This window comes from Peromyscus maniculatus, chromosome 4 (genome assembly GCF_049852395.1).
Source record: "Peromyscus maniculatus bairdii isolate BWxNUB_F1_BW_parent chromosome 4, HU_Pman_BW_mat_3.1, whole genome shotgun sequence".
In the NCBI taxonomy this organism is placed as follows: Eukaryota; Metazoa; Chordata; class Mammalia; order Rodentia; family Cricetidae; genus Peromyscus; species Peromyscus maniculatus.
In genome coordinates this window covers 8,425,342-8,439,254 of record NC_134855.1, presented here as the reverse complement: position 1 = coordinate 8,439,254, position 13,913 = coordinate 8,425,342, and the positions used below count along the sequence as shown (strand labels likewise).

The 13,913-nt window shown below is 47.9% G+C and overlaps 1 protein-coding gene and 1 pseudogene across 4 annotated transcripts in view; both read left to right on the top strand.

The window, feature by feature from the left end:
- Positions 1-13,913, top strand: part of Abl1 (ABL proto-oncogene 1, non-receptor tyrosine kinase) — a 131,605-nt gene that overhangs the window by 95,999 nt on the left and 21,693 nt on the right. For all 4 annotated transcript variants that reach the window (XM_006983444.4, XM_006983445.4, XM_076568955.1 and 1 more), the window contains exons 2-3: positions 7,028-7,201; positions 7,611-7,906. In XM_006983444.4, coding sequence (XP_006983506.2) covers positions 7,028-7,201; positions 7,611-7,906 — 470 coding nt within the window. The remainder of the gene's footprint in view (positions 1-7,027; positions 7,202-7,610; positions 7,907-13,913) is intronic.
- On the top strand, positions 241-725 carry LOC102912586 (small ribosomal subunit protein eS21 pseudogene; annotated as a pseudogene).

Below are 13,913 nucleotides of genomic sequence, written 5' to 3'. Positions count from 1 at the left end.
ATATATGCCAGGATATAAAATTTTAATGAATGTGTTATAAACATATTACCAAGCCATTAGAGAGGTTTTTTGTTGTTGTTGTTTTGTTTTGTTTTGGATTTTTTGCAAAAGTATTTTTATTTATTTGTGGTATTGAGGATCAAACCCAGGGCCTGCACATTCTAGGCTAGTGTCCTGCCACTGAGCCCTGTCTAGAACTTCCTGCTGGGGGCTAGTGGTGCACACCTTTAATCCCGGCACTCGGGAGGCAGAGGCAGGCAGATCTCTGTGAGTTCGAGGCCAGCCTGGGCTACAGAGTGAGTTCCAGGACAGCCAGGGCTGTTACACAGAAACAAAAAATGGGGGGAAAAGAAAACATTAAACACCCCGCTTTCTGCGCTCCCGCTGGCCTAGTGAGCAGGCACGGCCTGGACACGCAGAACGACGCCGGCGAGTTCGTGGACCTGTACGTGCCGCAGAAATGCTCCGCGAGCAACTGCATTATTGGTGCCAAGGACCACGCATCCATCCAGATGAATGTGGCCGAGGTTGACAGGGTCACAGGCTGGTTTATTGGCCAGTTTAAAATCTATGCTATCTGTGGGGCCATTAGAAGGATGGGTGAATCGGATGACTCTATTCTCCGATTGGCTAAGGCTGATGGAATTGTCTCAAAGAACTTTTGACCAGAAGAGATCGGGGAATATTTGTCATAAATAAAAGTGAGAAAGTTAAAAAAAAAAAAATCCCAGGTGGCCTTTACAGTGTCCTATTCTATGGATGGAGAATAGCCTGGCTTAACTTGATCAGTGGGTGTTTTGGACCTTCCTTTTTTGTGTGCTATCTTTAAAATTGGTGTACACTAGTCATTGTTTGTATATTTTGGGATAAATTGCCAAAATTGTTGAAAGATTGTGATTCTCTGAGGATGATGTGTATTATGCTCAGCCTCACAGTGCACAGCCTGCTGCAAGCACTGTAGAGGAACGCCAGGCATCATGATGTCTCACCCACACTCCTGCCGGTGTCCAGAAGGGCAGCCGATTTGAAGACTTGGCATTCTATGATTCCTAGCAAGGCTTTACACACTTTCCATGTCTAACGATGATTTTATTTTTCCATGAATTGTTTGTTGATGGTCTTGTTCACTTTTTTCCATAGTGAGGATTTATCTTTTAGCCACTGTTGTTATGTAAGAATCCTCTGTGTTAAGAATATTCTACCAGAGGCTGAACAGATGCCTCCACAGTTTAGAGCATGTACTATGCTTGCAGAGGACCCCAGTTCAGTTCCTAGGACTCACATCAGGTGACGCACAACCACCTGTAACTCTAGCTCCAGGGCATCTAACACCTACTTCCGGGCCCCTGTGGCCTCTGCACTCTTGTAAATATATCTGCACACAAATACACATGCATATGCATAATTAAAAATAAAAATAAATTGGGGCTAGAGAGATGGCTCAGTGGTTAAGAACACTGGCTGGTTTTCCAGAGGACCCAGGTTCAATTCCCAGCACCCACATGGAAGCCCACAACTATCTGTGACTCCAATTCCAGGGGATCTGATGTCCTCACACAGACCAATGTGCAGGCAGAACACCAATGCACATAAAATAAATAAATAATTTTTTTAAATAAATAAATAAAAATTAAATCATTCTTTAAAAGAACTCCTCTGCCAGACAGTTTACTTCTGTAAGGCCACAGAAGCTGTTCTGCCAGGCATCACTGCCCCACCTGCTGACTTGACAGTCTCTCCTCTCTGGAAAAACATGCTCTCCTGGACACAGGTGCTGCTGGCTCCTGCCATCCTGCTCCCCACCAAAGACTGCTGTGTTTCCTTCTAGCCTGTGCATCTCAGACCATGTTTGAATGTAAAACTAACAAAACAACAGCATGGAAAATAGTTGTTTTATGAAGTTAGGATGAGATTTCAAGAAGACTCCTAAAGGCCAGAACTGAAAAAATGCTACGGAATGAGGGGAAGAAAACTTGCAGTGACCACAGCAGACCATGTGCCTTAGAAAGATTCTGCAGCAGACCTTGGCCCTGGTCTCCAGGTGGGACTTAGAGGAGATGATTTTAGGCTCTAGTCTTAGCACTCAATTCCCAAGGACAGTGCTTGGTTGGGAAAAGGGTCACATGCTGATAAAAAGTGGTTCTGGGGCTGGACAGATGGCTCGGAGAGTCAAGAGCACTTGCTGTGAAAGCAAGAGGACCTGAGTTCAAGTCTCCATCACCCATGGGAAGGCCAGGCATGGCCGCATGTGCCCAGAACCCCAGTGTTGGGGTGGAGGTGAATGGGTCCTAGGAGCTCCCTGGCCAGGCAGCCTAGACACAGTAATGAACTTTCAGGCTCAGTGAGAGCCCCTGTGTCAAAAACTACGGTGGAGAGCAATAGAGGAAGACGCCTAACATGCATCTCTGGCACGGGCCTGTACCCAAATAGACGTGCGAACATACGACACACACAGTTTCATGCCTTAAACTTTCATATTACTTTTCATGTTACGCCACTAAAATGTACAGTTTGCATGTCTTATATATTAGTTTAAAAAGCAAAAACAAAAATCTATCCTTAACCAGCCTTTTTGGTCAATTAGTCAGTTAGCCCCTGATTACATGAACACTCAGAGTGCTTGGAAAGCACCTGGGATTTCTCTGTTCCCACAGCTAGGAGGTGGCCACATGATCTGACTATTATACTTGAAGTGATCTTTGTTCTCAATGCATGAGATGAAATGACTGAGCATGGTGACAGTCATCAGTAGTGAAGGGTTGTCCTGTAGAAAAAACTCCTAAGGACAGACTTCTGAAAGAGCGGTGTCACTTATGCTGGCTTCTTACTGAATCCTTTACACGCCTCAGTTCCCACCTCCCTCCCTCCCTCCATTCTTCAAGACAGGGTCTCACTATCTAGCACTGACTGCCTCAAACTCTCTCCATGACCCAGGCTAGCCTTGAACTTGAGGCACTCTTCCTGCCTCCGGCCTCCCTAATGCTGGAACTACAGGTGGCTTTCTGGCATTTTGTTGTTATTATTGTAGGTGAATGCAGTCAGACTCATCTCCAAGGCTGGTTTTACTGCCCAAGAAAACGGTGTTAGTTGGGGCAGTGATGGTGGGGTAGTGCTTTAAATCCGTATGGGGCATGATGATTGTTTCGTTACCGTTGTGTGTGGCTCATTTTAAGTCTTCCATTCTTCTCAAGCCAAGCTCTTTCTCAAGTTTGATTTCTCGAGGTGGTTTCGCTTAAGTGGAGTTGGCATTTCACTCCATAGCACTCTGCGCTGCCATGTATACCACCCTGCGCTGCCATGTATACCACCCTGCGCTGCCATGTATACCACCCTGCGCTGCCATGTATACCACCCTGCGCTGCCATGTATACCACCCTGCGCTGCCATGTATACCACCCTGCGCTGCCATGTATACCACCCTGCACTGCCATGCCTTCTGAATGAGATTGGTCTTCTGAGAAAAAGCCCTTCTGCAAATTGTTATCACAAAGGTGACCTAGACAGTTGAAGTACAGTTCAAGGGTAAAGAAGAGAAAGAGCAGGAAACTGTCTATGAGCAGTACCCGTACCTAGTGCAAGCAGTGCTGGTCCCCTCCAGCCTCAGCTGTGACAGGCACAGAAGGGAGGCTTTTTCATTTCAGAACACGAGACTGTTTGTTAGGGTCCTTACAAGTTAAAAAATGTGTGAGGATGGCTGCATCTGAGCGGGAAGAGGAAGGTGGAGAGGAGCAGTTTCCTGTGGGGACCGCTGTCTGGGGCAGGAGCAGAACAGCAGCTCCAAGTCGAGGGTAGAGAGCTCAGGCGAGCGTGAAGAGGAATGGGAGGAAACGCTTGGTTATTTATATCAACACTGACATACGTGTTCTAAGGTAGCTGTAGAGGCACAGACCTGCTACCCCAGCACCTGAGAGAGTGAACCAGGAGTGGAAGGCCAGCTTGGGTTATGTGAAACCTTGTCTCAAAAAGCAAAAGAAAAAAAGTGCTTTAAAGAAGGTGCACTCCATATGGTAGACAGCAGCAGACTATAGAGATGGATCATGTCTATTTGTGAGTACATTTGTATTGAGTTAATGAATTTTACTTTATTACATTTATTTGGTGTGTGTGTGTGTGTGTGTGTGTGTGTGTGTGTGTGTGTGTATACGCACGCGCATATGCCATGGCATGTGTATAGAAGCCAGAAACAACTTGCAGGAGTCAGTTCTCTCCAACCAAAACATGTGTCCTGGGAATCCAACCCTGTTTGTCAGATTTGGCAGTCACTGCTTCTACCTGCTGAGCCATCTTGCTGGCCTGGATGATTGGATTTAAAGGCTTAACCTATTTGGGAACAAGAATGCCTTCATTTCTTTTCTTTTCTTTTGCTGTGACAGAACACCATGAACCAGGCAACTCATAAAAAAGTGTTTAATTGGGGGCATATGGTTTCAGAGGGTCAGAGTCCATGACCATCATGGCGGGGACCATGGCGGCAGGCAGGCAGGCAGGCATATGGTGGGGCAGTAGCTGAGAGTTCACAACCTGGTCTGTAAGTAGGAGGCAGAGCTAACCTCATGAGGCCACACCTCCTAATTCTCCCCAAATAGTTCTATTAATTGGGACCAGACCAAGCATTCAAATATATGAGCATGTGGGGCCCATTCTTACTCACACCACCACAAGGAATTATCAGTTAGAATGAAATACGTAGTGTCTTTCATAATACCTGATAAAGACAAACTGAAATTTTTTTTTTTTTATCTTTTTTTTTTTTTGTGATATATATTTTTTATTTTACAATACCATTCAGTTCTACATATCAGCCATGGGTTCCCCTATTCTCCCCCCTCCCACGCCCTCCCCTTACCCCCAGCCCACCCTCCATTCCCACCTCCTCCAGGACAAGTCCTCCCCCGAGGACTGTGATCAACTTGGTAGACTCAGTCCAGGGAGGTCCAGTCCCTTCCTCCCAGACTAAGCCAAGTGTCCCTGCATAAGTTCCTGGTTTCAAACAGCCAACTCATGGAATGAGCACAGGACTTGGTCCCACTGCCTAGATGCCTCCCAAACTGATCAAGCCAATCAACTGTCTCACCTATTCAGAGGGCCTGATCCAGCTGGGAGCCCCTCAGCCTTTGGTTCATAGTTCATGTGTTTCCATTCATTTGGCTATTTTTTTTCAATAATTGAGTAAAACTGAAATTGATTATATGCCACAGTCATCCTAGGGACCTCCATGCTATATATATAGCCTCTATGGTTCTATGGGTTGTGGTCTGATTGTTCATTTTATATCTAGAATCCACCAATGAGTGAGTACATACCATAACTGTCTTTCTGGGTTTGGGTTACCTCACTCAGGATGATTTTTTCTAGTTCCATCCATTTGCCTGCAAATTTCATGCTTTCATTGTTTTTCTCTGCTGAGTAGTACTCCATTGTGTATATGTACCACATTTTTTTCATCCATTCTTCCGTTGATGGGCATCTAGGTTGTTTCCAGGTTCTGGCTATTACAAATAGTGCTGCTATGAACATAGCTGAGCATGTATCTTTATGGTATGTATCAGCATTCTTTGGGTATATGCCCAAGAGTGGGATGGCTGGGTCTTGAGGTAGTTCGATTCCTAATTTTCTGAGAAACCGCCATACTGATTTCCACAGTGGTTGTACAAGTTTACATTCCCACCAACAGTGGAGGAGTGTTCCCTTTGCTCCACATCCTCTCCAACATTGGTTGTCATTGGTGTTTTTGATCTTAGCCATTCTAACAGGTGTAAGGTGGTATCTCAGAGTCGTTTTGATTTGCATTTCTCTGATGATTAAGGATGTTGAGCATTTCTTTAAATGTCTTTCAGCCATTTGTAGTTCTTGTTTTGTGAACTCTCTGTTTAGCTCTTTAGCCCATTTTTTAATTGGACTGTTCAGTGCTTTGATGTCTAGTTTCTTGAGTTCTTTATATATTGTGGAGATCAATCCTCTGTCAGATGTGGGGTTGGTGAAGATCTTTTCCCAATCTGTTGGGTGTCTTTTTGTCTTATTGACTGTGTCTTTTGCCCTGCAAAAGCTTCTCAGTTTTGAGAGGTCCCATTTATTAATGGTTGTGCTCAGGGTTTGTGCTGTCGGTGGTTTATTTAGGAAATGGTCTCCAGTGCCAATGCGTTCAAGAGTGCTTCCTATCTTCTTTTCTATTAAGTTTAGTGTAACTGGATTTATGTTTAGGTCTTTGATCCACTTGGACTTGAGTTTTGTGCATGGTGACAGATATGGATCTATTTGTAATCTTTTACATATTGACATCCAGTTATGCCAGCACCATTTGTTGAAGATACTTTCTTTGTTCCATTGTATAGTTTTGGCTCCTTTGTCAAAAACCAGGTGTTCATATGTGCATGGATTAATGTCAGGGTCTTCAATTCGATTCCATTGGTCCGTATGTCGGTTTTTATACCAGTACCAAGCTGTTTTTATTACTATAGCTCTATAGTAGAGTTTGAGGTCCGGGATGGTGATGCCTCCAAGGGTTGCTTTATCGTATAGGATTCTTTTAGCTATCCTGGGTCTTTTGTTTTTCCATATAAAGTTGAGTATTTTTCTTTCCAAGTCTGTGAAGAATTGTGTTGGGATTTTGATGGGGATTGCATTGAATCTGTAGATTGCTTTTGGTAAGATTGCCATTTTTACTATGTTAATCCTGCCTATCCATGAGCATGGGAGATCCTTCCATTTTCTGATATCTTCTTCAATGTCTTCAAACTGAAAATTTTAATACATAGAATATATGGGTGTAGCTAGGTGGTGGAGGTGGTGGCGGCTGCAGCTGCGTACACCTTCAATCCCAGCACTCAGGAGGCAGAGGCAGATGGATCTCTGTGAGTTTAAGGCCAGCCTGGTCTACAAAGTGAGTTCCAGGACAGCCTGAACTGTTACACGGAGAAACCCTGTCTCAAAAAAACAAAGAATATCTAGATGTTAAGCAGTGACAATTCAGCCCATGTCTCCCAGGTTCTCTGCCAGTTTCATTTGCCCTTTCCTCCCTGTCTTGCAGAAGCCCTGCAGAGGCCAGTGGCATCTGACTTTGAGCCCCAGGGTCTCAGTGAAGCCGCTCGATGGAACTCCAAGGAAAACCTTCTTGCTGGGCCCAGTGAAAATGACCCCAACCTTTTTGTGGCGCTCTATGATTTTGTGGCCAGTGGAGATAACACTCTCAGCATCACTAAAGGTAACGGGGAAACAGCAAGCAAGGGTGGAGGGGGCTGCGGCTTGGTTGGCCTGCCCTTTGCTCCCTGAGAGGGCAGAGATGCCTACAGAGCACAGTACCCACCCTTAGGAGGCTCCGGGCAGCAGCCCTGTGCACATGCCTCCCCACACTCCTACAGCAGAGGACACCTGGATCTCAGGCTGCAAACATAGGGTTTGCTCCTTGTTTTTATTGCCAGCTAAAGTGTTTTTCCTCACAAAGTTCCCTCGCACCAGGAACGAACTTTCGAGTAAACTTGTATAATCTCAGATGCCGAGGCCGAGTTGTCCCCTTGCATTCCTGACTAACAGGAAGATAAGATGTGCTAGAGAAAGGTTAGAAGGAAGCCAGGCATCGAAACTGACACATCTGTTTGCTTCTTTTCTCTAAGGTGAAAAGCTCCGGGTCTTAGGTTATAATTACAATGGGGAATGGTGTGAAGCCCAAACGAAAAATGGCCAAGGATGGGTCCCAAGCAACTACATCACCCCTGTCAACAGCCTGGAGAAACATTCCTGGTATCACGGGCCTGTGTCCCGAAATGCCGCCGAGTATCTGCTGAGCAGCGGGATCAACGGCAGCTTCTTGGTGCGGGAGAGCGAGAGTAGCCCTGGCCAGAGGTCCATCTCGCTGAGATACGAAGGGAGGGTGTACCACTACAGGATCAACACCGCCTCTGATGGCAAGGTGGGTCACCACCCTGACTGGGACCAGCAGGGAGCTATGGGCTGTGGAGGTACAGAGGGGAGCACAGGTAGGTAGCCCAGACCATTGAGTTATGGCAACAGGCTCACTCAGGATGTTTCAAGCAGGGTATGGTGGCTCATGCATGTAATCCAGCACTCAGGAGGCCTAGACAGAAGGATCAGTACTCCAAAGCTATCCTTGGCTACATAGTAAGTTCAGGGCCAGCCTGGGCTATATAAAGACCTTGTTTCAAACAGACAAACCAGACAGTGTCTCAGGAATCTTCCAAGTAAACAGCAAGAGTTTGCATTAGCTTCACAAAAGACCATTGGTTGTCAGCCAGTGTCAGCTTTATTATAGGTCTCTGGTCTTGGTATGTAGGATTCTCTGAAAACCACAGGGATACTCTTAGGTCTCAGACGGAAGTTCTTACATTAAGGCTCTTCCTTTTCATAAATCCATTGTTTGTTCTTTTGATTTTTGATACAGTCTCTGTATTTTGTAGCCCAGGCTGTCCTGGAACTCGCTCTGTAGACCAGACTGGTTTCAAACTCACAAAGATCTACCTGCCTCTGCCTCTCTCAAGTGCTGGGATTAAAGTCGAGTGCCAGCCACCACTGTCTGGCTGGCCCTTTTTGTACATCCGTAGAGCGATGATGATTGAACTTCAGTGAGAGAAATTCAACAGTAGTCACTCACTGTGTAAAGCTGCAGGTCCCAGTGACAGCCCTCCTTGGCCTGACACCCAGTGTTGGTTCTTCCTGTGGTGAAGTGTGGGTGTAGACACCTGTGAGGTCACATCAGAGTACACCGATTGGTCTCTAAGCACAAAATGTGTTTTTTAATTTTGTTATAACATATGTTATTTTGTAATCTTTGCATGAACACTGTTCCTTAAATGTCCAGAAGAGAAAGGCTTAACCAGTGCTAGTGTGTTGCAGCTCCTCTCCTTGAACCCTTACCTCTAGCCCTAGATGGTACATCCAGATTTTTGCATCATTAAGAGGGGGAGCTTAGAGGGACAAGGTTTCAAGTCCAAGATTGGGGTCCCCCTCTCCACGACCCCGAGTTCTGTTAGAGGGCAGGATTGATTGGCAGATTGCATGGTACAGATGGCATGTACTTCTGTCTTAGTCACTGGTCTATTGCTGGGAAGATCACATGACCAAGGCAGCTCTTGTAAAGGAAACCTTTAATTGGGTGCTTGCTTACAGTTTCAGAAGCCTAGTGCGTTATCATCATGGGGAGCATAGGGCAGGAAGCGTGGTGGCAGGCAGTCATGGTGCTGGGGAAGTCGCTGAGAGCTACACCCAGGTCTGTGGGCTGAGAGAGAGAGGCTGGGCCTGGCATGGGCTTTTGAAACCTCAAAGCCCACCCCTAGTGACACACTTCCTCCAAAGAGTGAGCCACACCTCTTAATCCTTCTAATCCTTTCTAATAGTGTCACTCCCTGTGGGTAAGCATTCAAATATATGAGCCTATGGGGACCTTTTGTATGTGTGTGTGGGGGGGGGTTCAAGACAGGATTTCTCTGTGAAACAGTCCTGGCTGTCCTGGAACTCACTCTGTAGACCAAGGCTGGCCTCGAACTCACAGAGATCCACCTGCCTCTGCCTGGGATTAAAGGTGTGCACCACCGCCCGGCAGGACCATTCTTATTCAAACCACCACAGCGTCTAAACTGTTTTGAAGGGGGCTGACTCCATGGTATAGCATTTGCCTAGCATGCATATGACCTTGGGTTCTATCTGCAGAACTGCAGTTAATGCATGTATTTTTTTGTTTCTTTGTTTTTTGTTTTGAGAGACAGGGTTTCTCTGTGTAGCCCTGGCTTTCCTGGAACTCAGAGATCTACATGCCTGTGCCTCCCAAATGCTGGGATTAAAGGTGTGTGCCACCACTGCCTGGTTAATGCATCCACATTTTACACACACACACACACACACACACACACACACACACACACACACACACACACACACACATTTTGCTTGTTTTTGAGAGAGGATCTTGCTATTTACTGCTGGCTTGCCTGGAACTCACTGTGTAGTCCAGGTTGGTCTTAAGCTTGTGGCCACACTCCTGACTGTGCCTCCTGACTGCTGGGATTAAGTGTGCAGTGCCACACACAGCCTTGTTCCTATCTGTACATAGTGTATGTGCATGGTTTCAGACGACAGACTAACTACAATAGACCCTAATTCTGTCTCCAACTCATTCTTGCCCGCTGTCGTCAGCCCCTTTAGACTTACCCAGCATATCTGTCCTCATGATGCAGACCCACAGGTGAGGCCTGCACACTGATGCTCCTCGCCTTTCCAACGTGTTTTGAGAGTTTCCCAGTGGCACACATAGGCCTGCCTGTCAGCGTTTTGTGGTGGCTCACTCACACCTGTAGTCCCAGCACTTGAGAAGTCAAGGCAGGAGGATTGCTGAGTTTGGAGCCAGACAGCGTGACATAGTAAAAACATTGTCAGACTATAGCAAACCAAAACAAAACGACTTCTTTCCTTTTTATTTATTTATTTATGTTAGTTTTTCAAAACAGGGTTTCTCTTTGTAGCCTTGGCTGTCCTAGAACTCGCTCTGTAGACTAGGCTGGCCTCGAACTCACAGAGATCCACCTGCCTCTACCTCTGAGTGCTGGAATTAAAGGCGTGTGCCACCACCACCTGGCTTCTCCATCCCCTTTTATTCTGTCCAGGACACCTGCCCATGGGATGTGCTGTCCGAATTCATTGGGTGGTCTTCCCTACCCAATCCATTTTGGAAATTCCTTCACAGAAACAGCCACAGATGTGCCTCATCAGTGGTACCCTTGGTGTTCCCTCATTTAGGCAGGCTAGCCATACAACTCACAGTTAGAGCCAGGCTGCCTCAGCTGTGTAGGGGTGGAGCTTGGAGCTGACTCCAGGCTGGTGGCCCTTTGAAAGAACCTTCAGGCTACAGAGTACCTTTTCCCTGGGAGCTGGGTTTCTGGAGATGACAGCTTGCTCCCCTCTGTTTTCTTTGTGTGGAGCAAGCCAGGCTGCTTCAGAGCGACCACTGAGGTCCACACTAAGCAAGGCCATGCTGTTTGGCCCCTGAGGGCTTTGATCAGCAGCCTCAGAGCAGTAGGGCCAGGTGGGGTCTGAGGGCAGCTCATCAGCTTGAGCTTAGTCTGAGTACGACTCAGAGTGGGGAGGAATGTAGAGACCCCTCTGTCTAAAGCTGGTATGTGCCTCAGGCCACTCCCATAGTCAGCAGCTCATCTGACAGCCTGCCCTCTGCTCCTCTCCGGAAGGTTCTCCCATCAGCTGTCCAGGCACCCAGAGACTTTGGAGACTTCTCAGCCCTTGCTGAGGCTTCTGTCTGCGGAGGGTCACATTCAAGGAAGTGGTGTTGGGTGGAATCCTGTCTCCAGAGGGAGAGACAGGCGTCAGGATGGGGAGGTCCCGAGGCTTTGGTAAGACAGTGGGGCTCGATGCTGAAGAATGCTTCCCACAAAGCAGGGCTTTGATGCAGTCCTCTTTGATTGCTAAAGGAACATTTAGAATGCTGGGAGGGGCAGACTGGGGCTGATAAAGATTCTATTTTATTTCCAAATCAGCCCGTCAGTCTACAACTGGATACAGAAGATTCTTCTGGGGGGCCCAAGGATCTTTCTGTCTCACTCTGACTCTTATTTACCTCTCTTTGTGTTCTGTGCTTTCCAGAGCAGTTTCGGCTAGGGCTGCCTTCTAGGTGATTCTGCCTCTGTTGCTTTTCATTCTTACTCCTGCGAGCACAGCTGTGCATTCCCACAGTTCCCAAGAGTCCTGCAGTCCTTCCCTCTTGAAGTTTCCCAGGACACATTATTTTCATGGTCCGAAGTGACAGACTCAAGTTGACGCAATGGAGCCCAGGCAGGAAGCGTTGGCTCCAGGGCCTCAGGATTGTCTGTGCTTTGCCTTCCGTGGGCATTCTTGGAGGAGCCTGCTGACTAACTGCCTTCCTTTCAGAGGAGCTGCAGCCGGGTGGACTTGAGGGCTTTCTGTGAGCAGTTCTGCAGAGCCCGGCTCAGTTCTAAAGCACAGGGCACTGTCCTGGGCCGTGGCTCCCAGGAGTTCCGCACGGTCGGGAAGAGGCAGAGTCCTGCCTGGGCCTGCCGTGTGTGTGTGTGTGTGTGTGTGTGTGTGTGTGTGTGTGTGTGTGTGTGTGTGTGTGTGTGTGTGTGTGTGCGGGGCAGCGCAGCACAGCACAGGCACTCAGCACCAGCCTCACCTCCTCTCTGAACGCACCATGAATTCCCAGTGCTCATCCTGACCAGAGCAGTCAAAAGACAGCTGCCAGAGTGGACAGTGTGACTCTGGGGACGTGGCTGTGCATGGAGCCACACTGCACTTGAGGGGCGGGCTGTAATATTAACATGTAATGAGTGCCGGTGTGTAAACTTTAGGTTGGCAAATGAACTTAGTCACGGCGTTCTGAGGAGTGACAGAGACTGGGGGCTGTCTCCCCAAACCCTGCAGAGTACACTGTGTCTGTGACCAGCACGGTGAGGGTAGCAAGCTAATGGTAGGCAGCTGTGATGTCACCCCATCCGCTGCACCGGGTACATGTCTAACTCACTCTGTCCCCAGAGCAGTGCTTTGAGGGTCCTGCTGCTCGGCCACAGTTGTCACATGAGGAGCAAGGGGTATTTCTAGACAAATCTTGGTTGTCTTGCACTTTTTAGTAGAATTATAGATATAAATTTGGCCTGCCTAAGTTTTAAAAATGTGTTTATATCCTCAACAAGCAGAGAAGGGAGCGTGGATCTGCTACTGAACCCGAGCTACCCCGTGTGATCATCTCCCTTTAAAGTGTTTTAATGATCTAATACTTTAAGCTACAGAAAATAATTGTGTCTGCATTTTACTTCCATAATGAAATAACCTGAAACAGCTAATTCACAGAGACAGCTGTATTTAGCTCTTGGTACAGAAAGCTGTACGTTGAAGCAGCATGGTACAGCCTGGTAATGGCCCATGGTCCAGTAAATCGGTGGAGTCTTCAGTCCACGGAGCGTGTGCAGGAACAGACTTCTCATCTGAGAGAGAGGAGGGACCAGGCTGGCTTCTTCTTAACCACCCTCTGAAGACTCTGGTGCAGGAGACCCTGGGGTGCATCTCCTGAGACCACACCTATTAAAGCTTCCCCACCTCACCACACTGCTCCAGGGAATGTGCAGAGCACGGTGACAGTGGTGCTCAGTGTAAGCACCGACCAAAGGCCTTGTGCCTGCGCTGTGTCGGGGCTCTCCCCGACCCTAACTATTCGTATGTCACAGCTGTAGTCTCAGCTGGTCATCTCTTTCTGTGCATGGCTCACCAAGGGTCAGCGCTCAGTCCCACGCCTCCCCACTGTGGGTTTGCTACCGGGCCAAGTCAGGGTGTTCAGTGATGTGCCTGGAGCCCAGCTGTTCACGCAGATGTGAGCATGCACTGCAGCAGGGGACAAAGGTGGCTGCACCTCCCACTCTGTGCTTTCCGCCCCGCTCTGCCATCCATCCGTCCTCATGAGAACTCTGCAGAGTGCTCCCTGGGAGGTCCTCCGTGCTGTGGCTCTCAGGACAGCCTGAAAGCACCCCTATCTCAGGAGTCTTCCTGTGCCCCATCCCGAAAGGTTGTGCCATCTTCTGGCCTGCAAGGTTCTGACAGGAACAGCTCACCAAGCAAGCTGCCCGCAATGCAAGTCTTGGTGTCCCATGCCTTCCGCCAAGTCCGAAGCCGGTAGGCAGCCTGAGGAGGAGACCCATGCCTCATTGTCAGTCCCCACCCTGTGACCACTGTTGAACATGCATGAGTTGTTTTCTTCCCCTGTCAGCAAGTTCATTCATCAACAAGGACTTACTAAGTACCTATTTTGCAATAGTTTCTTGTCATGGGGACAACAGGATGCACGAGATGGCCCAGGGATGTGCTCCCATGGAGCTTAGGTTCTGTCGGGTGGAGACAGACCTGTGAGCTAGCACTTAGTACAACACAAAACAGTGAGGCAGGTGATG